The sequence below is a fragment of the Fusarium oxysporum genome, chromosome III (assembly GCF_013085055.1).
Source record: "Fusarium oxysporum Fo47 chromosome III, complete sequence".
In the NCBI taxonomy this organism is placed as follows: domain Eukaryota; kingdom Fungi; phylum Ascomycota; class Sordariomycetes; order Hypocreales; family Nectriaceae; genus Fusarium; species Fusarium oxysporum.
Genome location: NC_072842.1, coordinates 1282832 through 1304170, shown reverse-complemented (window position 1 = coordinate 1304170; position 21339 = coordinate 1282832). Strand labels below are relative to the sequence as shown.

General features: G+C 49.8%; 7 protein-coding genes across 7 annotated transcripts; 2 read left to right on the top strand and 5 right to left on the bottom strand.

Moving 5' to 3' along the window:
* Nucleotides 1–2931: 2931 nt before the first annotated feature.
* Nucleotides 2932–4663, bottom strand: FOBCDRAFT_198325 (uncharacterized protein; the record flags this gene model as incomplete). Its single annotated transcript, XM_031175724.2, has 4 exons — nucleotides 2932–3213; nucleotides 3266–4279; nucleotides 4333–4407; nucleotides 4460–4663. The coding sequence occupies 4 exons, from the start codon at nucleotides 4661–4663 to the stop codon at nucleotides 2932–2934; spliced, it is 1575 nt and encodes a 524-aa protein (XP_031046857.2).
* A 1525-nt stretch (nucleotides 4664–6188) lies between these two features.
* FOBCDRAFT_258142 (ribosomal protein L10-domain-containing protein) lies at nucleotides 6189–7384 on the top strand. The gene is made up of 3 exons (XM_031175723.3): nucleotides 6189–6531; nucleotides 6580–7059; nucleotides 7116–7384. Exons 1-3 carry the CDS (start codon nucleotides 6341–6343, stop codon nucleotides 7177–7179), a joined length of 735 nt encoding a protein of 244 aa, XP_031046856.1. The 5' UTR covers nucleotides 6189–6340; the 3' UTR covers nucleotides 7180–7384.
* FOBCDRAFT_217144 (U1 small nuclear ribonucleoprotein of 70kDa MW N terminal-domain-containing protein) lies at nucleotides 7368–9586 on the bottom strand. The gene is made up of 5 exons (XM_031175722.3): nucleotides 9112–9586; nucleotides 8932–9059; nucleotides 8774–8879; nucleotides 7638–8538; nucleotides 7368–7586 (listed from the first exon to the last, which is right to left on the bottom strand). The coding sequence occupies exons 1-4, from the start codon at nucleotides 9371–9373 to the stop codon at nucleotides 7859–7861; spliced, it is 1176 nt and encodes a 391-aa protein (XP_031046855.1). The 5' UTR covers nucleotides 9374–9586; the 3' UTR covers nucleotides 7368–7586; nucleotides 7638–7858.
* Nucleotides 9587–9667: 81 nt separating this feature from the next.
* FOBCDRAFT_20341 (mitochondrial 54S ribosomal protein MRPL51) lies at nucleotides 9668–10433 on the top strand. The gene is made up of 3 exons (XM_031175721.3): nucleotides 9668–9769; nucleotides 9820–9902; nucleotides 9963–10433. Exons 1-3 carry the CDS (start codon nucleotides 9731–9733, stop codon nucleotides 10252–10254), a joined length of 414 nt encoding a protein of 137 aa, XP_031046854.1. The 5' UTR covers nucleotides 9668–9730; the 3' UTR covers nucleotides 10255–10433.
* Nucleotides 10434–10502: 69 nt separating this feature from the next.
* On the bottom strand, nucleotides 10503–11816 carry FOBCDRAFT_20337 (Triosephosphate isomerase). Its single transcript, XM_031175719.3, has 4 exons — nucleotides 11630–11816; nucleotides 11413–11483; nucleotides 10709–11311; nucleotides 10503–10659 (listed from the first exon to the last, which is right to left on the bottom strand). Exons 1-4 carry the CDS (start codon nucleotides 11665–11667, stop codon nucleotides 10628–10630), a joined length of 744 nt encoding a protein of 247 aa, XP_031046852.1. The 5' UTR covers nucleotides 11668–11816; the 3' UTR covers nucleotides 10503–10627.
* Nucleotides 11817–13424: 1608 nt separating this feature from the next.
* On the bottom strand, nucleotides 13425–15327 carry FOBCDRAFT_198320 (uncharacterized protein; the record flags this gene model as incomplete). Its single annotated transcript, XM_031175714.3, has 4 exons — nucleotides 13425–14010; nucleotides 14062–14307; nucleotides 14371–15099; nucleotides 15257–15327. 4 exons carry the CDS (start codon nucleotides 15325–15327, stop codon nucleotides 13425–13427), a joined length of 1632 nt encoding a protein of 543 aa, XP_031046847.3.
* Nucleotides 15328–18046: 2719 nt separating this feature from the next.
* Nucleotides 18047–19759, bottom strand: FOBCDRAFT_217132 (uncharacterized protein). The gene is made up of 3 exons (XM_059609475.1): nucleotides 19339–19759; nucleotides 19155–19273; nucleotides 18047–19097 (listed from the first exon to the last, which is right to left on the bottom strand). The coding sequence occupies exons 1-3, from the start codon at nucleotides 19525–19527 to the stop codon at nucleotides 18359–18361; spliced, it is 1047 nt and encodes a 348-aa protein (XP_059464396.1). The 5' UTR covers nucleotides 19528–19759; the 3' UTR covers nucleotides 18047–18358.
* Between the last annotated feature and the right edge of the window lie 1580 nt (nucleotides 19760–21339).

Sequence of the window (21339 nt, the reverse complement as noted above, 5' to 3'; positions counted from 1 at the left end):
GCCATACCAGTAAATCGAGGGGGGCGCCCGATAGAGTTCAAGGCTCGATACGGACTAATCTATTCAACGTACATAAGCCACAATCGATATCTCGGCCGGGTCTCGACTTCAATATCCGGAGCTTCAGGTCATCGCTTAAAGCCTTAAACATGAGACCTGTCCTGCAAGTCATTCATTCTGTTACTTGATAGGACGTCAACTTGCACAAAAGTCCTTTCCACAGTGAAGATGTTTTCGGCTCTCATTTCATCAATCCGAGACGCCGCATTGCAGGCGCAACAACATGAGCCAACCAACATAGAAAACGGCACCTTGTTCCGTTACAAAAGTGCCCTTTACCGTTTCGATGAATAACGATTCAATCTGATTGCTGATTCGCCCGTCAAATGCGAACCAGACTCCTGGGAACTCTCCGGAGTACGTATCCTTTTGTTCAGGACAGCTTACCTCATCGCTCTGGAAGCGTTGCGCTCAACAAAGGAACTTTTGATACTAGCATTGGCACCTTTGATAGTGGCCCCTCTCTATGTCTGGGGTCAGGCCCTTCTACTCGGCGTCTCTTTTTCTTTGAATCATAAATAGCCCCACACTAATATTCTATATGAGTATTTCTTGTTATTCTATTATTCATAGTCAGCCATCGTGACATTTTCATTACAAGTAAATCATTTTTCATGTTTCATGCGGGTTGACTGGACGAATCATGTGTGGATTGATCGACTCATCCTTGGACTCGATAAATGCGAAGAAGAAACATCAACAGTCAACTCACTCGCACAAGACAACGAATCTAATTAATACACGGACCACACCGAAACCCCCTCTTCTTCTACGGAGGACCCAATAGACATTGTCAACAGAAAATCTTAGAGCGGCCCGCGCGGGTTGCACAACATTTCCGGACCATCTCCGTCAGAAACTTCCCGTCTTACTGTCCATTGGGTTCCCAATATGGTGCACTATTAAGCACAAGAACCTGGAGCAGGGCCGATTGATAACTAGTACTATCACGACCTATGTTGCATGCATTGCCTACCTATTTTGTTGCGGGGGAGGGAACACGCAAGCACTTTTCTTGGTGTGACGTGACGTTTGATCATCAAGATAATCAACCAATTCACCATGCAGTGAGATTGTTTGATTGCTTGGGCTTGGGCTTGGATTGCTGCTAATTCCGTCCGTGACACCGGCAGTCGAATTGCTTCTTGACGATCACGCAAATCGCACGGTAATTATTCCTCCGAGAGACCTGTAAGCAAGTCTGGAAAGTTCAGGCTCTATGTCGATCCTTTCCTTGTCTTACTTTGCAAGGAACATGATCCTAAAAAGTACCATTGACGGAGTTTTAAGTCGAGGCTCTCACATTCCATCCGCAAGTTAATTACCTTAGAAGAGGTATACGTGATTCCTGTATCGTAAACCAAGCCTACAAGCTTACAGAACAAGCACTCCATGGATGATCCTCTCCCGTCTTGGCTGCAACCTTTACTCCTAAAACAGTCCCAACGAAAATGTGATCAGCTCAAGCCGCTGCCTCAGATATTTCCATAGCAAACTGAACTGATCGTCCAGGATAATAATAACGATACTCCCCGGATCTCTCGGCAAAGACTTTGCTTGCATCGTCCCATCGCCAGAAATTCTCCCTCACATAACATTGGCTGTTCTTTTTTCTCCTTAAGGTCTGCTTTTAGAAGGTCGCAAAAATACCCGGGGAACCTTTTGTTTCCCCATGTCATTGTGCGGCGTGTCCGGAATAAGCTACCTTACCTTATGTACAATAATAGGACACGCCCTGGCTATTCGGGATAGTCTCCGACGAACCGAATGGATAGAATCAAATCGCGGTGTCTACTACACGAACACGTGCAACTTTGACCGTCGATAGATTCAAAATCAAGTTCTCTTTGCATAGTAACTATTACGCGTGGGTATCCTCTCTCATTCAAAAGTCCCCCAGTGACTGGCTTGGCCTTTTGTCAATGCTTTTTCCTGTTACAAAAGAACCTTGACCAACGTCCATCAATAACAACAATTTCTCATGCGACGAACCGTTCGACCTGTTTGATCCACGAGGCTCTGCAAGCTTAACTTCGGATATCATCGCATAAAGAAAACGAGCAACAGCAACATTCCTTCTACGGGACCTTCTAGACCGATACTGGATATTATGACCGTCATGCCCCTCCATCCTGGATCTTCAACATGCTACGTTACCTGCCTCACATGACATGACATGAAAACATTGACATCATATGAGAATTTTGCATTCACTTGCTGATCTGGTAGCTCGACTCAAACATTGGAAACCAAAAAGGTACTGATCATTACTACTTGCACAGTAAAAAGTACAGAACATGGTCCCTCCAGGCCCAGTCATTCATCGCAGGCCTGGACTCTCGTCCACCATCGTCAACTGTCACTGCTTCGTTAGTATGTATACCCGTCAACGTCCTTCTGCCCTTCGGGTACTGCCACCTCTATCGCCCGTCCGTTCGCTTTTGTAAGAATATACACGGTCATTAGAAAGTAATGATGCCAAACCAAAGCTCCCAGCCTAGGACCTTTCCCCCGTTTTCGCTGAAATCCGTAACCCAATCGCCGGCTGAGAGGATCAGATGCAGATGCAGCGCGCAAACCACCGAAACTGAAAAACGAACAAATATGACTCCAAATTCCCAACTCCATCCTTCCTCCAAAAGGGAATACCAAACTCCGCTCCCTTACCGCTCCCCCTGACCATCTGCTGAGCTTGTTTTCTGTTGTCGTCCCCTCGTGTTGATGTTTGAATGGTTATGTATATCACGTAGATTAGTTGTGATTACTTCGATTTGGGATCCCGGTCGTTCCAGGACCTAGATAGCAAAATCAAGACTGACACTGATGTGAAAGTCTGATCCTGGCCACTTTATATATATCAGTCGCTATTGCTTAAGCATTGTGGGACTGGGCACCACCACGGCCGCGGGGAGCGCCACCACGGCCACGGTTTTGACCAGAGAAGTTGCCTCGGGGGCCCTGGCCGCCAGATCGTCCGCCCTCAGCACCACCACGGCCACGTCCTGAAACGGGGCCTCGGCCACCAGCGTTATGGGCACCGGGCTTGTTGCGACGGGACTCGATCACGATAGTCTCGCCGTTAATGGTGTGAGGGTTGGCAGCAACCGCAGCCTTGGAGGCTTCAGGGGTCTTGAACTCAACGAACGCACAGTTCTATACCATGTTAGCTTCAACGATGGTGTTATAGTAGAGGATCTGAACTTACCTTCTGGCGGATGATATCAAGGCTCTTCAACTCGCCAAAAGCAGTCAAAGCGTTCCTGAGGTCTGCATCCTGGACCTTATCCGTCACGAACTTAACGTATGCGGTGGTGCTTTCCTTATCGGCAGGAGGTCCGGAAACAGACTGAGGTCGGTTCTGTCGCTTAGAGTCACTGCCTGCAGTCTGCCATCCAGCCGCATCCTTACCAGCGGACTCAGTGGCGGGCGCGGCAGAGGTGGCAGCAGGAGCAGCAGCGGGCTGAGAAGTAGTGGCAGCGGCAGGAGCGGGAGCACGGCTCTGGTTCACGGGAGGAGTAGTAGTCTTGGGGAGAGGAACAACAGGCTTGGGAAGGGCAGCGGCAGCTCGGCTGGCCCATGTCATGGGCTTAGGAGGAGCAGCAGGCTTCTCGGGAGCTGCAGGAGGAGCAGCGACAGGCTTGGAAACGGGTGTAGGGCTAGGATCCTTAGGCTTCTCGGGCTCCTTGACGTCTTCCTCGGCAAGCTCCTTAGCAGCCTCATCAGCGGTCTCGGCGGGAACCTCAGGCTTGGTCTCGGGGGCCTTAGCCTCATCAACCTCCTCGGGGGTGCTGCCGTTGAGAGTCACACTGTCCTTAGAAGTGGAAACCTCCTCAAGCTTCTGATCAACAACTTCGGGATCGAGGGCAGGGGCCTCCTCCTTAGTTTCCTCGACAGACTGGGGAGCCTCGGGCTCGACAGCGGCAGCAGGTTCCTCCGTAGCGGGAGCAGCAGGCTCCTCGGCAGCCTCTTCAGAGGCAGCAGCAGACTCGTCATCGCTCTCGTCATCGATATATCGCAGGATATCATTGAGGACAAAGTAGCCGGAGGGTTGCTGGGCAAGGACAAAGGTCTGGACGAACTTCTTGGGCGCTTTGTTGTTGTTGCAAGTCTCGCCAATCACTTGGATGACGATGTTCTCAAAGGAAGCCTGGGAGTCAACATTGGATATCCTGACCTTGCAGTCGTGGAAGTCTAGGTTCTTGATGCGTTCTTGAATGTCCTGTTGTACTGTTAGCAACCAATCCAGATGTTCCTTTTGCCATCTTAACTTACCTGTCGGCCAACAGAGACCTTGGCAACCTCAGCTTCGCGACCATAGACGAATTGTGAGCGCTTGCCGTAGAAAAGCTATCAAGGTCGTTAGTATGAAGAAAGCGGACCGGCAACGGAGTTAACATACGTGAAGCTTCTCAGGCGACTTGCTCAGGGTGGTGTAGAATTGTTCCACGAAATACCAGCCAACCTCATCCTTGGATGGGTTGTTGGTGGCAGAAGCGGCAGCAGTGGCGGAGCCATCGGCAGCAGAAGTAGTAGGAGCTGTTTGTTGTTGGTCGGCAGGTTCCTTGTACTGATCCTGTTGGGCAAAGTTACCGTTGGAGGCCATGATGGCTGTGTGTTGTGATGTGAAGTTTGATATGACGAGTGTGATGCGGAGCGAAAATTAGGTTGGGTGCGCAACCGGCGAGCTCTCTGTGTCGCGGAAACGGGTCGAACGAGGGTGTGAAAACGTCCAAGAAACAGAGCCTGATATTACGAATTCAAGCTCAAGACGACGATCGTGTTCGGTCGAGATTGAAGTGATGGGGTTGGAGTTGGGTTGAATCGAGTCGAAGCAAGCAAGCAGAATAGGGCAAGCCTGATGACAAAATGGAGTCGAGGGTTCGTGGTTGGAAGGCAAAGACGTGAGGGGTGGCAAGGTCGAACTTCGGGATCGGAGAAGAGATCGAGAGTTACGGGACTTGGAAGGTGAGAAATGGAAAAGATAGTGGAGAGAGGTAGAGCTTCAATTAGCTAGAAAACGAGATGGAGAAGGGTTAGGAGAGGGAGGAGTCGAATTGTTTACGGGGCTCTGCAATTGGGATGAAAGAGATGTTTGGACAATGTGTGATGTGTTTGTGTGGCTCCAGTAAGAAAACGACTTCAGAGCTCTGCTCCGACTAGAAGGTGGTCTGTGCGTCATCTGTCTTGTTCTCTTTCCCTCTTTTTCACGATTCTCTCTTCGGAACGGGAATTGTGGAATAGTTTTCCCGAAAGACGCCAAGTCTCGACAAGACTCAACCGCAAACATCAGCTAATTTGCGACCATACAAAAGAATAAAATCTTATATTAATTCAATACCTAAACGCTTGCAGTACCGAGTCAGATCAAACTCACCTAGACTTTTCGGGATATCTCAACTATATCGCTAGTTTTTCAGGGATCTTCACGTCACCATTATGTAGCGTTCTAGCATACAACCCTGTCATTGCAGCATTGCAGCATTGCAGACTTGAAGATAATTGGTGTGGTATCTGACGTTAAACGGCTCCATGGCAATTCATATCACTTGCTTTTTGGCGATAGCCTCATCCTGAATATCACAATTTATCCCTATTAACCAACGACTATCCATTGAATCTAGATAGGTTCAAGATCACAACTACCTTACTTCCATACTTCATTTTATTAGCTCAGCTGCACGTATTACATCTGTATTCAGTTGAACAACTGACCCCAAGTGAGAGTTTACTGCAAGCTTATAAGGTAGTACTTGAAAGAAGATGGCTCTAACAGCATTAACAGGTAACAGTGTTCGTTGCTTGCTTTTTATTACATCTCATCACGTTGATATAGCCTCTTCACCATGGTCCATCCAGTATCTTGAATTGGGTAAGGTAATCAATCTTAGTGCTTGGAGTTTCCTGTTTTCGAGTTAGTTATAAACAAGAAACTGGCAAACAAAGAAGCTGAATCGATTACTTGGGCTTGATCTACTTCAATGCTATTGTATTGATCTTGCCAGAAATTACCGGATTAGTACACCCTAGGTGAGCGATTGGACCCCTGCCTCGGTGAGCAAAATTGCGGGGTCAACTGATAAGATAGCTCGCCCATTCGAAATTTTTATCGTAGGAAGTAAAAAAATCCGGTGGACAGCCGCCTTCTGTAGCAGACATTGAGATCTCAAGTCCCATTCAAATCATAACCACCAACCAAAACTTTCGATTCTCAATCCTCCTTCGACCTCACCCCTTTTCGAATCACCTTTGAACCCTTTTATCAACAAACAATACCGCCAAAATGCCCAAGTCGAAGCGCGCAAAGGTCGTCCACCTCACACAGGTCTCCAAGAAGACGCGCGAGAACAAGGACAAGCTTTTCCAGAATATCCGCGATACTGTCCCCGAGTACCAGAACTGCTTTGTCTTCAGCGTCGATAACATGCGAAACAACCACCTCAAGGACGTTCGACGTGAGCTGTCCGATTGCCGGTAATGCCTCTCTGTGTAAGCCTCTTGATCGCCACTAATTCTCTATAGTCTCTTCTTCGGAAAGACAAAGCTCATGGCAAAGGCTCTTGGCCAGACACCTGAGGAGGCCATCGCCCCTGGAATTGAGGACCTCAGCCGTTATTTGACTGGTACCGTCGGCTTGATCTTGACCAACCGCCCTGTCGAAGAAATCCTCTCTTACTTTGAGAACCTCGCTCCTGTCGACTTTGCCCGCGCCGGCGCTGTGGCCACCCGCGATTTCTCTATTCCTACCGGTGTTGTCTATGCTACCGCTGGTGAGGTTCCCGCTGAGCACGATGTTCCTCTCGAGCACACCATCGAGCCTGAGCTACGACGTCTTGGTGTCCCTACCCGTATGGTCAAGGGCCGTGTCGTTCTCGGTGATGAGGCTGGTCAGGGCGAGGAGTATGTTGTTTGCAAGGAGGGTGATGTTTTGGATTCACGACAGACAAGATTGCTTAAGCTTTTCGACGTGTGCTTGAGCGAGTTCAAGGTCAAGGTGTTAGCGTAAGTTGAAAATCCTCTATCAACTCAGCACAAGAACAAAAACTAACATCGTATAGATACTGGAACGCTGCTAGCTCCGAGGTGACAGAGGTTGACCCCAACGCTATGGACGAGAATTAGATGAGCCTAGGATAAGGCATAGAAAACGGTGCTAGACGTTGGGTTTAACATCTTCTGTTTGAATGACTGATACCAGCATGAAATTTTTATGGGATCTCGGCGTTGAGGGCCATGGGATATGGAAGGGCATCATGTTTTACCAATAGGCCCGCCCGAATGACAATACGTACTTCACAACATTCACAAAATTCGGTTCTTTTCTTAACTGTTATTGAACATGAAAACTCCTAAGTGATACATCAGAGTCGGCCTTCTTAGCCAGCCTAGGCAACATCTCAAGGGTCAGTACGGAGTAGGTCACCGAGTCTTACCCTTATGCAACATAAAATGGCCAATTCACCATCGAACTATCCTCCAGATTTTACCCCGACTCCCAGAAAAGCAAATAGAATACATAGAAAGGTTACCTGACATGTTGCGTAAACCTGAGTCCATATGGATGTACCGGAGGAATATACCTCAAACTCAGTTGACTGTCATGTCGTCTGGTTAGATGATGACAGCGAAAAGTAAAATCCCACGAACGTTATCGGGCAGAAGCGTATAGTATAATCCGGAATCCTCGAGATTCGTGGTTGGGCGATAATGGTGTGCTTACCCTTTGGTGGAAAAGGGGTCTGAATTAATGACTAGAAGAAGATCGGCAACCCACCACACAAGGTCATGGAGTATCACCTCATTAATAACGGCGAAGCTTTCGAGGATCCTCATAGCCGCCGTCATAGCCACGCTTTCGGCCACCATCGTCATCACGGGGTCTGTCGTAGTCTCGGTCCCGTTCGCGATACCCACCTTCGCGTCGGCCTCCAATGGGTTCCATGTTGCTTCCGGTGCGTCGGTTCTCGCGTTCTCCGCCGTATCGGCCACCGTCACGATGGCCGCCGCCGTGTCTGTCGTCAAATGAGCGACCGCCGCTACGAGAATCATACCCACCGGGGCCTCGGTCACCACCCCTTCGGTCGCCACGGTCCCTGTCACCATAGCCGCCGCCGCCGTTTCTGCGGTCGAATCCGGGGCCGGACGGGGCATCACTAGGTGCGCCGTAGCCGCCTCGGTCGCCTCCCCTGTCGCCTCCTCGGTCGCCGCTTCGGAAACCTCCTCCACGGCCGCCGAATCCTCCTCTAAAACCGCCACGGCCGCGTCCTCCGTCGAAACCTTTAAAACCACCACGGAAACCGCCGCCGCCGCTAAAGCCACCGGGACCCATGGGACGAGCAGCCATAGCTCTAGTATAGCCTCGTCCTCCAAGGCCACCACCAAGTCGGCGAGGTTTCCAGCCCTTGACAGTTCTGCCGCGTTCGACGTCTACCTTGATACGTCGATCCTTGATGCGCATGCCGTCACAAGCATCCAAAGCCGCTGCTCATGGTTGCGCCGAATGGCGCAGGTGTCAGTCAATCTTACCCTAAATAGTACCTTGTGTGCTGACGGATTTGACAAAAGAAAAGGAAGAAGCAGAGACGGGCAAGCTTGAGGGCCCTTTGGTGTCTCGCATATACTCCGTGAGAAGGGCAAGCTTGAGGGCCACAACTCAAAAGGTACATCCAGGGAAGAATACAAATGGCTAGTCAGACGGGGAAGGGTTCATATTTACCTCGCATATCTTTCTCTCGTTCGAATACGACGAAAGCATAGCCTCGATGGGGCTTCTTCTTCTTGTTTGGCTTCTCATGAGCGTGAGTATCGACGACGATACGAATCTGTGATGGTGTCAGCCACTGGCTATGCGATGTTTTATTGACGATTGCATACACGCTCGATGGGACCGTAGCGACCAAATTCCTTCTCGAGATCCCTCTCATCAGCCTCGTAACTGAGACGCGCGACCATCAAAGTCTTGAACGCATCGCCACGAACGTTGGGGTCCTCGTTTGGCTTATCTGTTAACCACGTTAGCATTTGTTTTGTGGTAGAATGTCTAGGTCTCCTGACGATGATCGGGCGCTTCTCTGAGGAGCGTCTCCAACTTCTCCTTCTTCTCTCGCTTCTTGCGATCGCGGGCTTGCAACCAACTCTCAGTGGGGTTGTAAACATCAGTCTCCTTGTACTTCTGGAGCTCCGGTAGAAACTGTGCGACACCGGTGATGGGTGCTGTCCTGCGATGCTGAGGCGCATAATCGGGCGGGTCGAGGAATCGCAGAGGTGGTCGCGCCGCGAAGAGCGCGAGCAGGTTAGGGGGGAGCTTGTCGGTCATTGCACTATCTCGAGTCGAACGGGGTGAAAGGAGCGATGAATGAAGTTATTAACCGAGAACGAATAGGCGAGCGTCAGTTCGCGATGAAGGATAGACAGAAAAGCCAAGAATGGGCGAAATTTAATTGAAGTTGTCGCGTCTTCGTTCGTGGGGGAAATTAATCCTTGAGCCTGCTTGGACTCGAGGGATGCCTAGCAGCGGCTGAGGCGTTCTGCCAGCCGATGTTCTGCCGACTCACGCTAAACCAAGGTGGAACGCCATCCACTGCGAGCTGATTTTCTGGTGATAGCCTCTCGGCACGTCAATTCTTTCTAGCTGTTATCGGATCATTTTGGTACTTGATACGGCCACACAAAAATGACTGTTAAGGCGATAAGACAAATAGCAAAGGGTCAGGTATGTTCAGTGTGACGATGTCTTAGAGGCATAAGTGCTGACCTTTCCAGAATGGCCTCGGCGCATTTATCCTCCAGTGCAAGAAGTTAGACTTCTACTACTGTGACTGGGCCGGTAGCTCCAAGGGTATGAAGTATGTGAAACAATTCAAACATCTTCCCGCTCTTTCCATAATTGTCTAACCTGATAACAGTGGCTTCATCAAGTCTCTTCTCCCCAAGTTCGCCGCCGCCAACCCTCAAGTCGAATTCTCCATCTCCCCTCGACCCGGAAAGCACCCCGTCGTTGTCGGTCACTACATCAATGGTCGAACTAAGCCCATCTGTGTCCGAAACCTATCACCATACGAGATCCTTCAGAAGGCCGAGTTATTGCGTGATGCTAGCGGAGAGAAGTTGAAACGTTACAACAAAGCAGTCAACAGCGCCCAACCAAGTGTGCGTGGCGTCTGGTCCCCATACCACGGCAAGGGAATGGTTGTTTAAAAGCTGGCTTCTACGATTGGGTTTTCTGTACATTTATGTGTTTTGTAAACAATATTGGGGTTGCTTGTAGCATTGGGTTGCTTGGAAATTTGTAAGATTTATAGCAAGATCTCCATGATGTTAGGGGCATGAATGACAACTGCTTCTCATCTTCACCACTGGCTGAATGTCTATGCTCAATTAAGATTTTTTTCTTTCTTGTGATAGTTAAAGTTACAGAATCACTTAAGGAAAGTCTTTCTCACATAATAGAATGATGACCAATTATTCATGGGTATAATCATTTTTGTTTCATTCATCATCTATCTGCTCCCATACCAAGGTATCAAAGACCTCAACGGAACAAGAACTTTTTACTTTTGAACTCGTACGTTTACTGCTTGGTAGCGTTGATGATGTCGACGACTAGAAGTATCAGTTAGCACAGTGCCGTTGAACGCATATGAGGACTTACAAGCAGGCTTGAGAGAAGCACCGCCAACGAGGAAACCATCAATGTCGGGCTGCTTGGAGAGCTCGCCGCAGTTCTTCTCGTTAACACTGCCGCCGTAGAGGATTCGGGTCTCGTCAGCAACCTTGTCGCTGATACCACGGAGGAGGTCACGGATAGCCTTGTGGACCTCCTGGGCCTGCTCAGTGGTAGCAACCTTGCCAGTGCCGATAGCCCAGATGGGCTCGTAGGCAATGACAATGTTGGACCAGTCGGAGATCTGGGACTTGAGGGACTCGAGCTGCTTAGAGACGAAGTCGATGGTCTTGCCAGCCTCACGGGTCTCGAGGGTCTCGCCGCAGCACCAGATGACCTTGAGGCCGTTCTCAGTGGCGTACTTGGTCTTGGAGGAGATCGTCTCGTCAGACTCGCCGAGAATCTCACGACGCTCAGAGTGGCCGAGAATGACCCAGTTGATGTCGCTGTCCTTGAGCTGGGAGACGGAGATCTCGCCGGTGAAAGCACCGTTGGGCTTGTTGAAGACGTTCTGGGCGGCGACCTCGATGTCCTTGCGGAGGGTCTCACGGACGAGAGGGAGGTAGATGGCAGGAGGAGATACAACGACCTCTGAGAGCGTGTTAGTTAATGTCGCTCCAGCAAAAGGAGTGAGGGGTTCTGTTGAGAAGCTGGGATGATGCGCGGGGCAGGGGAACAGAAGAATGACGTACCAGCGTTCTTGTCGAGATCAGCGTTGTTGAGGTTATCGACAATCTCCTTGATGGACGACTTGGAGCCGTTCCTATAGAGGGTCAAGGTAAGCTTCTGAGTAACTCCAAGAAATATCTGCGGCCTTTTTGCTTCATGGAGGGGGAGGGGCAGCAAGAAAATCGATCGAGCTGAGAAGAGCAGAGCGAAGCAGATTGCTATGGCGGGGTAAAAACTTACATCTTGAAGTTGCCGCCGACGAAGAACTTGCGAGCCATGATGATAGATTAATGTAAAATGGTGTTTTAGAGGAGATAGACTTAGGTGAGCAAAAATTGAGGCAGATGAAGTAGAACGAGAAGTGGTGTTTTGAGTTGGGGAAAGCTACGTAAATAGTCCCTCAGTAATGGATATTAGTAGCTCAGCTACCTACCTACGTCCACGGCTCAAGGTGGGTAGGTTGTACTTAAGTTGGGCCGCTCAGGCCAGACCAAGTCAGGTCATGAATTATCGACAGACAATGAGGACATGGATCAATGGATTCAGTTTTGGTTTTAGTAGATGGTTAGGGGGGGGTCATTGAGTATAACGACACCATATTATTTCTTGTGAGAGCAGCCAGTTCATTTTCCGTCTCTATATGTAGCTTAACAGCTGGACGGCATCACTTACAAGAACACATCGGCGCTCTCACTTACTTACGGCAGAGCTCGGAGCTTATTACCGTTCATTATATGCTGCCCTTCCGTTTCTCTCCTTCATCCACTTGTCCGTCAATCACTACCCAGTAACGCAATTTGATAGGACGTACACTCTAAAACAAAAGACTTCCAGGCGTTTCCCTGCCTTGCCGTTTTTCTTTTTGGCTGATCCAACGCAGTAGCGTCATAGTGGAGGCTCAAGGACCCTAACAGCCATCATTGGCCTCCACTAACGACCTACGAGATGGATGCTACTGAAACCACCGAGACCGTGACCGAGCCGACATCTCGGAGCTACTCTATGCTTTATAGAGGTCAAGGTCGATTGATGGCACCACAACTGCGTTATCTCTATGGTTCCAGTGACGTGAGGTGAGGTAAGTCTCAACCACGGAGGCAGTGGAGGGGAGAACGTTCAATCCCGAAACGGAAGAGCTGCATTCACTATCCCCACGATCTGGCCCCGGAGACCATGGCCCTGATTCTCCCGAAAAATTACAGGTTTCACCGCTGATCTTGACTTGTTTCCCACCCTTTGATGTCGCATCTACGATGTATCTACAATGAATCTAGGACCTTGAAACCAGTTACATGGATAAGAAAAGACCCTGGTCCGTCTAACAATGTCACTTAGTCGGGCCATGAATACGGTCGACCCATACACGATAATCATGTCAGGCCATTCTCTAAAGCGTTTGCACAGTTACATCCACATGTTACCAGACTCTTCTCAAAAACAAACTCGATTGAACTCAAATCCTATCTGCAGTGATGCTATCAATATCAAAATTCCTCCCAAACAAAGTGTCTAAATCTGCTACCCTTTCCTGTTGTCAAGGGCCATCTGTTGTTGTACTTGTTCTCTGTGAAATCTGTATCAAACTCATATCAGAATGATCAGTCTATCTGTTGTCCTCCTCGCGACGTCTCCCTTTTTCCTTCTCAGCTCGACTCTAAAGTCCTTGGTGTTTCTCCCATAACGGGAACTCCGTTATCATCCTGGCGCAGCAATAGCGCAATCCTTGGGTTGACATCCGTGGTCCGTGTCCTTGGACTGATGGATTCCGGTGGTAATGTAGTGCATCCGTTCCTAGGAAAAGAGTCTACTCGGCTGGACGTGTCCTTCTGCCGTAGATCTGAGGCATCATTGCCCGGTCCATGGGACGTCTTGGAGATTCAGAATTTGTCTCTATATTAGACGGACTTCTTATCTCTGCCTGTGCACTTGCACAAATCAATTTCGGTGTTTTTTCGGTAGCAGACAAGACTCGCATGTCTGAAAGATGGTTAGTTTGATCCAGGGATATACGTCCAGACAACTACTTACAAATCATTCAGCCAGTGCCAACCAGGGTGTTGCCTGGGTTGTTGATGGCATTGAGGTCGTTGGTGAGCTTCATCATGGAACCCAGGCGGTTCTGGAGAGTTCCGATGTGCTGGAGGTTCTGGGTGTCCTCAGGCTTGACGAGGTTTCGCATGAGGCTCTCCACAGCCTTGCGGTGCTCCATCCACTGATCAATAAGGGGCTGGGTCATGTTCTCCTTGGGCTCCGGGGGAGGAGGCATTGACTTGACAGTCGCCTTGCGGCTGTGGGAATTCTGAGTCTCAGTAGTCTCAGTCTTGCGCTTACGTCCCTTGGCAGGCTGAGCAGATCCAGCTGTAGGTGAGCCGCTGGAGCTTCCGTGGTCGTTGTGAACACGTTTCATGTGGTCACGCAAGTTCCACTGGCGAGGGAATCCATTTCCAGGAACGGCGCGCTCACAGCCCTCATAAACACAAAGGAAAGGCTTGTCGCCATGACCATGGAGTCCGTGGGCCTCACGTTCATGGCGGAGGAGGCAAGCTGTCGACGAGAAGCGGGCGCCCTCGCACGACTCAGCCTTGCAGCGGTAGGGCTTCAAGTGAGAGTCCACGAATTTGCTAGCTCAGTCAGCATTCATTATCTCATTAATTTGACTTATGATTTCTTACTCATAGTTGCACTTGAGCTTCTCGGGTCGGTGGTTGCAGCTTGGTTGTCCTTCCCATGGGCAGTGGTAAAGTCCATCCTCGTATGGAGCGGCCTTCTTGTAAAGGTCATGGTCCCGAGCGGACTCACCATCGCTGTTCTGTCGTCGTGGACCAGTGAAGGCAGAGGTGGCAGCAGGAAGCTCGTCGAACGTGGGAATGGCCTTTCCATTGGCATCTTCAGAGATCAAAGGGATGTTCCGGTCCAGGCTAAAACAGTCGACATGGTGAGAAACCGGATCAGGGGTCACTATGCGGTTGGGGGCTACGTACCTTGGTGACTGGCACTGAATCTCAGGAGATGAGTTTGGGCTCTGGTTAGGGAACCACAAATCCTCAATAGTGTTGGGAGAAGATGATCGAGAGATGGAGCTAGAAAAGCAGTCCCAAGGGCTGGGAGGAGAGTTCTCAACCAGGGAGACATCAGGGCCGAGCTGCATGTGAGAGGGAACAACATGCAGAGGGTTGGCATCGGGAAGAGAAAAGGTGGCATCACCGTTCAGTCCACCGTCAAGGGAGTAGCCGGGCCAGTACATCTGGTTCGTGATACCATCGGTAGGGTCCAGGAGGCAAGTATCAATTCCATGCAAGGTAGCACCGGCCTGGGTTCCAGTCTGAAGAGCGGAAGCATTACCTGTGAAGTCCATGTTGGACAGATGTGATGATTGTGACAGCGAAGAGCCGCTAGACCTGCTTGAGCTCACCCTGGACATGGCTTGTCCACCTTGGGTCACAGAAGCGGTAGTCCTGGATGTGGACCAGTTTCCTTGGGAAGGTACCCTGGTTCCTCGGGGCGTAGCATGGCCAGATGTGAAAATGAACTCCTCGGCTTCTCCGGAATGGGCGGATCCATTGTCTGAGAAATCTTGAAAGTTCTGTGGTCCTTCTACTGTCGTGGCCCATGACGAACCTGTCAACAGGTCCGCTGATGGTTCTGTTTGAGAAGAAAAAGAAAAGAGTCCAGTGTTGGGGGCCAATGTTGGCTGAGAGTAGCTATAATCGCTGGGGAAGGGTCAGTGTCCCGTTCTTCGCAATGTGAAAGCAAATAAAAGCAAATATGAAACAAGAAACAAGACTGAAGTCATGACTCGGAATCAACTTTGAATCTGTTACTAGGTTAGCATTCGAGACAAGGTTGACGTGGCATTAGTTTACAGACCAAGTATGACAGTGTGAAGCATAACCTAGGATTAGATCTTGCATTCTGTCGAAATCCTTTGGATCATCCATGGATCATTGTTGTAGCCAGGCAAGGTCGTCAATACAGTAATCAAATCACATCGAATCCGGCAGTGTTCCAGTGGCAGGTTGGGAATGTTGAATGTGATGTCGTCAAGTCCAGGCCTTCAATCTAAGTATTCGCAGAAAAACAAGTTGGTATAGCATGTATTGTCGATGTTGGAATTCCAGAGTCGATTGAGCAGAACAGCGAGATCCTCGGTAACCATTGTGATCCGGCAGAAACGTCCAGTGGAATGCATAATTGGTGTCCATGAATGGAAGTCCGGTGCGGCTGCACGAAGAAGCAATCAAATTGGATTGCAGGCCATTAAGCCAGATGCTACCTTGATATCTAACACCGCTAAGCGGTACAGAAGGAGCAGAAAGTCCAGGCGAAATTCCATGGGTCGTGTAAAGTCCTGTCGAAACACCATCCGCATATGAAAGGTCCATATCCAGAAAACGAGATCAGAGGAAAAGGTCCATTGTCCTTGGGTCGACTCCTGATATCCGGAAGAGAAATCCTTGTAGTCCATGAAAAGTCCAGGTTTGACCTCCAGGCGAAGAGCTGCTGATTCAATTTGAAAGCGGGCAATACTCACGAGGCGCATGGCCAGTAAATAATATTATTGTTTCATGTCCGGACGGACAGATCCAGTCAATTTTTGAGTCCAGGGGCTTGTTGTCGTAATTATCCATGGGTATATCAAGTTCCTTTGAGATCCGGCAAAAGATGTTCCGGGAAATATCCTTGGGTCGAGTTGGATGAAATTTCCTGGCTTGGTATCCTTGGACAGAGTGAAGCAAGATTGTCGGTGTACATGATTTGCGAGCAACATGATTGAAAAAGCAAATGCAAACCTCCCAGGGAAGATTAAGAAAAACAGTACCTGGACAACGAGTGAACCTCATCGAGGTCAGAGTTCTTGAAAGCGTGCATGGTAGCAGGCTGTGTCACAAGAGTAACAGTCATTGTATCCTCGGAATGGAGAGCAAATTGAGCTCGTGGATCAGCAAAGAACAACGTTAGGACGTTGTCTTGCACGTTCAGACCAGTGGCAATCTGTCGAGTTGTTGGTGTTGGTGCGCGACAGGATGGATCCTTAGGCTGATTGGGTTGCTTTGCTTTCAATTCCGGATGGAAGATTGAAAACGTTGATAGTTGTGTATGAGAAAGAAGGATAAGAAAGGCTTGGTAGTCTATGAAGGATGAGACTGAATGGTTGGTCGGGTAGTAAGAGGCGAGAGTTGGGCAGGAAAATTGAGGAACAGAAGGGAGACGTTGGGCAACGAGGGATCCTGCGGGTTTTATTGTCATAGAAGCCTGACCTGCTACCGCGACAGGGTTCCACTATCCATGCAACTGCCGCAAAACGCGGCCATTGTCTGGTCGCAGGAGTGAGTTGGCGTTTGTGATTTCAGAGTGCAGAAACCGGTGTGTTGGGCTATTGCAAGGATCAGCAGAGAAGGGATGGGCCAAAGCGACGAGCGACTGGTTAACTTCCCTGATTTAGGATGGGTCAGGGTGGAGATAGGACCTGGTCCGTATCCTATCACCTAGCATTAACCTATGAGAGGAAGGGATAATGGCTGTTGGACAACGCATCACTGCATCTGCGTGAGCGCAAAACCAAGTTGGACGCGGATGCGGTGCGAAAAGATGTGAGGAAACAGGGTCGACGGGAGAGAAAATGAGAGGTTGGCCGAGATTGCGTCCAAATGGTCATCTCGCCTGTGTTGCGAAAGATTAATTACTGAGGATGATCATTGAGGTATCCGTCCTTGGGATGAAAACTAGTGTCGGATACAGCAGCCTCCGTATTGGACCGCAAAGTATCTCAGAGCCGGGCTCCTGACGATCACTTCCACCACAGCCTCGAGGATTCACAAGTCGCGAGTCAACGAGAAACTCTGTCATTCTCGTCTCTGTCAGAGTTTGGCCATGTCTTCGTGGCCGTGGCCCGCTGCGCTATTGTCAGAAGTGACCCTCCTTTACTCTCAAGTCCTGCGGCCAAGTCAGCATGGGTGGATTAAACAAAGCAACCATTGCCAACCAGGCCACATCCTGTGAGCCAATATGCAACAGACGGCACACCGAGCATGCCGCTTATCACCCAGGTGCCTTATCTACGTCCTGTGATTGCTCATGTAGCAGACCGCAACAGGCGGGGTCGGCCTTGGTTTGTTTTTAGCAGGTCTACAACGTCCGTTAGAATGATGAGGGGATGGGCCAGCGAATCGCTCGTGGCATGCATATGACACACAACTGCGGTCAAGAATGTGTGAAATGCACATGCAAATGCAAAATCAGGCGGCTGAGGCGCGATGGCAGAATGAGAAAAGATGGCGAGACGACAAGCCCAAACAATCAAGTCATAAGATGGCCCAGTTCCAGAAATGGTTGGTGATGAAGCATTGTCGTTGGAAACACTGACCAGGCCGGCGTCTGCCGATACTCACTGATACAGGTGAGCATAGAAAGGAGATGAAGTTCAGGCAAGAAAATCACCTCGATTCGATGCGTTGTTGATGTTTGATTGATGGACCCTGATAAGTCCGAGCCACCCGCGATTTTGAGTTTACTTCCTTCCCTTCTTCAACGGGAGCGCCGTTCCGTGCCTTCCTTTCCCTCCATTCCGTCTATTCCCCGTATTTCCTACCCGGGAAAGTTGCTAGAAGGAACAATGGAAGGGAAGGAGAAACGGGAAGCGGCCCGCAACTCCACGTGATGGTGTAACCGCCTCAGCTTTGTTATCGTCTGTGGCTCTTTGAGTCTCTTGTTGAACACTACCTATCTGAATTTCAACGCTTCCTCCAGGGAAAACTCTATGTATTCTATGAGTTGATGTCCTCTCATTCTACCGTCAGCCCAGCCGATGTCTATCTTACGGGTATCTCATCGACCCTTCTCGTTGGCCTTGAACCACGATAAGCCAACACCAAAAATATATGATAGCTCGCATCCACGCATCACCTGGCTTGCTCCCAGTCTATTTTCAAGCAGTCAGACGCCAACTCAGTCGAGGTGACGAAGCATGGCTTAGTCGGATTCTGACAGCTCTACCACTGCTGGACTTGCACTGCTCTCTCCCGATGTCTCTCCTGATATCCCCTCGTTCCATAACTCCTCTAGACCCTTTTCTAATTCGCCGTCTATCCCTCCCACCACCTCAGCCAGCATCGCCCGGGCTGACTGCCAGCTTTTGATTCCCAGTTCTCGACTGGCCAGTTTCATTTTGTCGCCGTAAACGCCTCGCCATTTGCTCAGTTGTCTTTCTTCGATTACATTATTGGCCCGCCCAGTGAACGCTATGGACGCACCAAACAGTACGCAAAATAACCAGAGTGACTGTGTCCATTCACTCATCCTCAGATGTTCTTCGCCTGCATTAACATCGTCTATGAGTTGTTCAAGGAGCCAGTCGATCATGGTTACGTCGAAGTATCTGTCGCCCAGCTCAGAACAGAGATAGAAGAAGGTCGCTATGAAACTCGTTCGGCTACTTTTAGGGTCACCGTTCAAGATTCGTGGTACGTATTGACTCGCACTGAAACCTCTTGAAATCTCATAGTTGAGGTTGAGGTCTCTGGTATGATTTTGCCAAAGTCTGGCCGCTGGTGTTTCGAGATCTTCCCACCAGCCATATCTCGGAGCTTCGCGCGGCGGTAGCGCTGTGATATCCCATATCGACGCAAATAGGAGAGCCATAAAGGTTGGTTGGTATTCGGGCACGTTCACGAGTTGGCCTGCCTTTCCGGTTCGTAGTCCTTCTCCGACCCTGAATAAATGTCAGCAAACATCATTGTTAGCGCTATAATCCTTCAATACAACTAACATCTTGAGCATTCTCTGGGGCAACGTCGGCACTGGATCGACAACCCTATTCCACTCCTTTACTGCAGATTGTATACCCTTCAAGTGTCTTGAGGAGGCGTCCAGTTCTCCTATCGCGCCCTGGATCACGGAATGTTAGTGACGATAGACTAGCGGGTCAGATTATTAACCAAGGATATCCATACCTCAGTCAGTGCAAGTGCAGATATAGCCAACATAGTGTCTCCGCTCTGTGCCAATTCTGGACTCTGGAGCTGTTCTCTCGCGAATTGATAGGTTGCCGCTTTATGGTACAGGAATGGGATCCTGACCTCGTCCATCGAACCGGTAACCCATGCCCACTGACATGCTGATAGCATGAGGCACATGTGCATGTATCCAGGATTCTCGAACGATTTTTGTATTCTAGCAGGCTGTCAGTTCAAGGTGTTTAGCAGGTCAGGTCGACCCAACTACCGGGTTGACGCACGCTGAAGATTCCAGCTCCCGAGCAACAGGTCTCGAACCCCAAACCGTGTACTGTGAAACTGGTACAAGACGTTAGCCCTGTGGGACAAGTATTTTTCTCAGTAAAGTGACTTACAATGTCGCAGAAGGCGTTTGGAGTGTTCCGGAAGAGCATCAAAGGAGCCTCCAACGTAGTTGTTGAGGGCATTACTCATCCCTGGCGATGCTGGTGCCGCTGACTCGGTAAGTGCCATTTGGGACCCAAAGCTCCCCAGAGCAACATTGCTGGACGACGATGACGGTGAAGGTGAGGAATCATTGGATGGGAGCGGTTGTTCTGGAGTCGGATATATGCATTCACTCCCCGTCTGAAGGCAATTGGTGCTGTGTTGGCAATATTTGTTAGTCAGTCCTACAAGGCTTACGACTCAACCGGCCGGAGCCTCATGCAAAGCTCGTCTATCCCACGCCGGAGCCTCGCGTAGCCTTGCAGCAACGACAAGAAAACGAGGGGAAAGTATCGATTGTTCCACGAGTAAGACCGGGAAGTTTAACATACCAAAGCGGCTTTTGCTCGTCGCACCTCACATGCCTGGCCTTGCATCGAGTGCATCCGTTTTTGCTTCTCCGATGAAATTTTCTCTTTCGTTCTTTGTCCTTTGGCGGCGCCATGATGTTATCTTGGCATTCCTCAGTGGCTATGCGGTATATCTTTTCTGGGACTGATTATGGACAACAGTGGCTTCGTCTACATGTTGCTAATGTAGGCTCCGTATATCACCAGACGCCTCGCCAATGACTCGGGGGCAGTCGAGAGGAAATATTCCACGAGAAGCGTGGTCTTGAAGCACGGCTGACACGGTTCAAGAAAACAGAGGCAGGCAATTCAAGAATTCCTTCGTATTGAGGACCAGCCTTTGCCCGATACAATCCACGCCAGTAGGCGGGATATCCCCAAATAGATTTCAAGGGAGCAAAGCTCGTTTTCCTAGACGAAGGCTGCAGGGTCTCTGCCCAATCAAATATCACTGATTCTCTTAGCCCCATGACTCGCTAGGTCCCCAGTGGCGGGGGCTTGTTCACAAAACCCGTAGAGGCTTCATTTTTGCCCGGGGTTGATGAGATCAGTGAGGCCATACTGAGAGAAAAGTCGGCCGCCTGGAGAGAAAATGGGCTGGAATAAAATGTCTCGTTTCTCCAGTGGACCTAGACTTTACGTCTTAAAAAGCTGCTACGTCACATATAATACGCACGGCGACAGCTATTCCAAATCGTAGCCTCATCGCGACAGGGGCAAGATGATAATGATGGCTCAATCTTTTGGATAACGGTTGGCCGTTGGAAATAAACACGAAGATGAGGATATCGTGCTCAGCATACGGCCCAATGGCATGGAGTAACACGGAACCGATTCGACACCCCCCTGAAAGGAGGCGATTCTCTATACAAGCCAATCACCCCTAGCTGGCAGTTGCTCTTTCATTGTCTCGTACCACGAAATAGCAAACGAGGTTCTCGCGATACCGAAAGAGGCCGAATCTCCAACTCGGAGCGGAGCGGTTGAGGCGTCGGTGTGGGGGCCCGCCTCTCGGAGCTGACTGTTAAAGTGTCTCTCGCTCAACTGTTAGCGGACAAAGTGTGGGGATCGATGTCTATTTTGGGCCTTTCCAGATGTCAACAGGGGAGACTGCATTGACGAACGCCTGGTACCGAGAGAATAGCTCGTGTTCCTTCAGCCA

What these genes read in the sequence shown, in the direction of transcription:
- FOBCDRAFT_258142 (XM_031175723.3), top strand. Translation starts at nt 6,341, where the DNA reads ATGCCCAAGTCGAAGCGCGCAAAGGTCGTCCACCTCACACAGGTCTCC. An exon ending in CGTGAGCTGTCCGATTGCCG is followed by an intron (nt 6,532 to 6,579) that starts GTAATGCCTCTC and finishes AATTCTCTATAG; the next exon opens with TCTCTTCTTCGGAAAGACAA. An exon ending in TTCAAGGTCAAGGTGTTAGC is followed by an intron (nt 7,060 to 7,115) that starts GTAAGTTGAAAA and finishes AACATCGTATAG; the next exon opens with ATACTGGAACGCTGCTAGCT.
- FOBCDRAFT_217144 (XM_031175722.3), bottom strand. Translation starts at nt 9,373, where the DNA reads ATGACCGACAAGCTCCCCCCTAACCTGCTCGCGCTCTTCGCGGCGCGA. An exon ending in CAGAGAAGCGCCCGATCATC is followed by an intron (nt 9,060 to 9,111) that starts GTCAGGAGACCT and finishes CGTGGTTAACAG; the next exon opens with ATAAGCCAAACGAGGACCCC. An exon ending in GCTACGGTCCCATCGAGCGT is followed by an intron (nt 8,880 to 8,931) that starts GTATGCAATCGT and finishes ACACCATCACAG; the next exon opens with ATTCGTATCGTCGTCGATAC.
- FOBCDRAFT_20341 (XM_031175721.3), top strand. Translation starts at nt 9,731, where the DNA reads ATGACTGTTAAGGCGATAAGACAAATAGCAAAGGGTCAG. An exon ending in GACAAATAGCAAAGGGTCAG is followed by an intron (nt 9,770 to 9,819) that starts GTATGTTCAGTG and finishes TGACCTTTCCAG; the next exon opens with AATGGCCTCGGCGCATTTAT. An exon ending in GGTAGCTCCAAGGGTATGAA is followed by an intron (nt 9,903 to 9,962) that starts GTATGTGAAACA and finishes ACCTGATAACAG; the next exon opens with TGGCTTCATCAAGTCTCTTC.
- FOBCDRAFT_20337 (XM_031175719.3), bottom strand. Translation starts at nt 11,667, where the DNA reads ATGGCTCGCAAGTTCTTCGTCGGCGGCAACTTCAAGAT. An exon ending in GTCGGCGGCAACTTCAAGAT is followed by an intron (nt 11,484 to 11,629) that starts GTAAGTTTTTAC and finishes GACCCTCTATAG; the next exon opens with GAACGGCTCCAAGTCGTCCA. An exon ending in TGCTTCTCTCAAGCCTGCTT is followed by an intron (nt 10,660 to 10,708) that starts GTAAGTCCTCAT and finishes TGATACTTCTAG; the next exon opens with TCGTCGACATCATCAACGCT.
- FOBCDRAFT_217132 (XM_059609475.1), bottom strand. Translation starts at nt 19,527, where the DNA reads ATGCACATGTGCCTCATGCTATCAGCATGTCAGTGGGCATGGGTTACC. An exon ending in CTGCACTTGCACTGACTGAG is followed by an intron (nt 19,274 to 19,338) that starts GTATGGATATCC and finishes TCCGTGATCCAG; the next exon opens with GGCGCGATAGGAGAACTGGA. An exon ending in CCCCAGAGAATGCTCAAGAT is followed by an intron (nt 19,098 to 19,154) that starts GTTAGTTGTATT and finishes ACATTTATTCAG; the next exon opens with GGTCGGAGAAGGACTACGAA.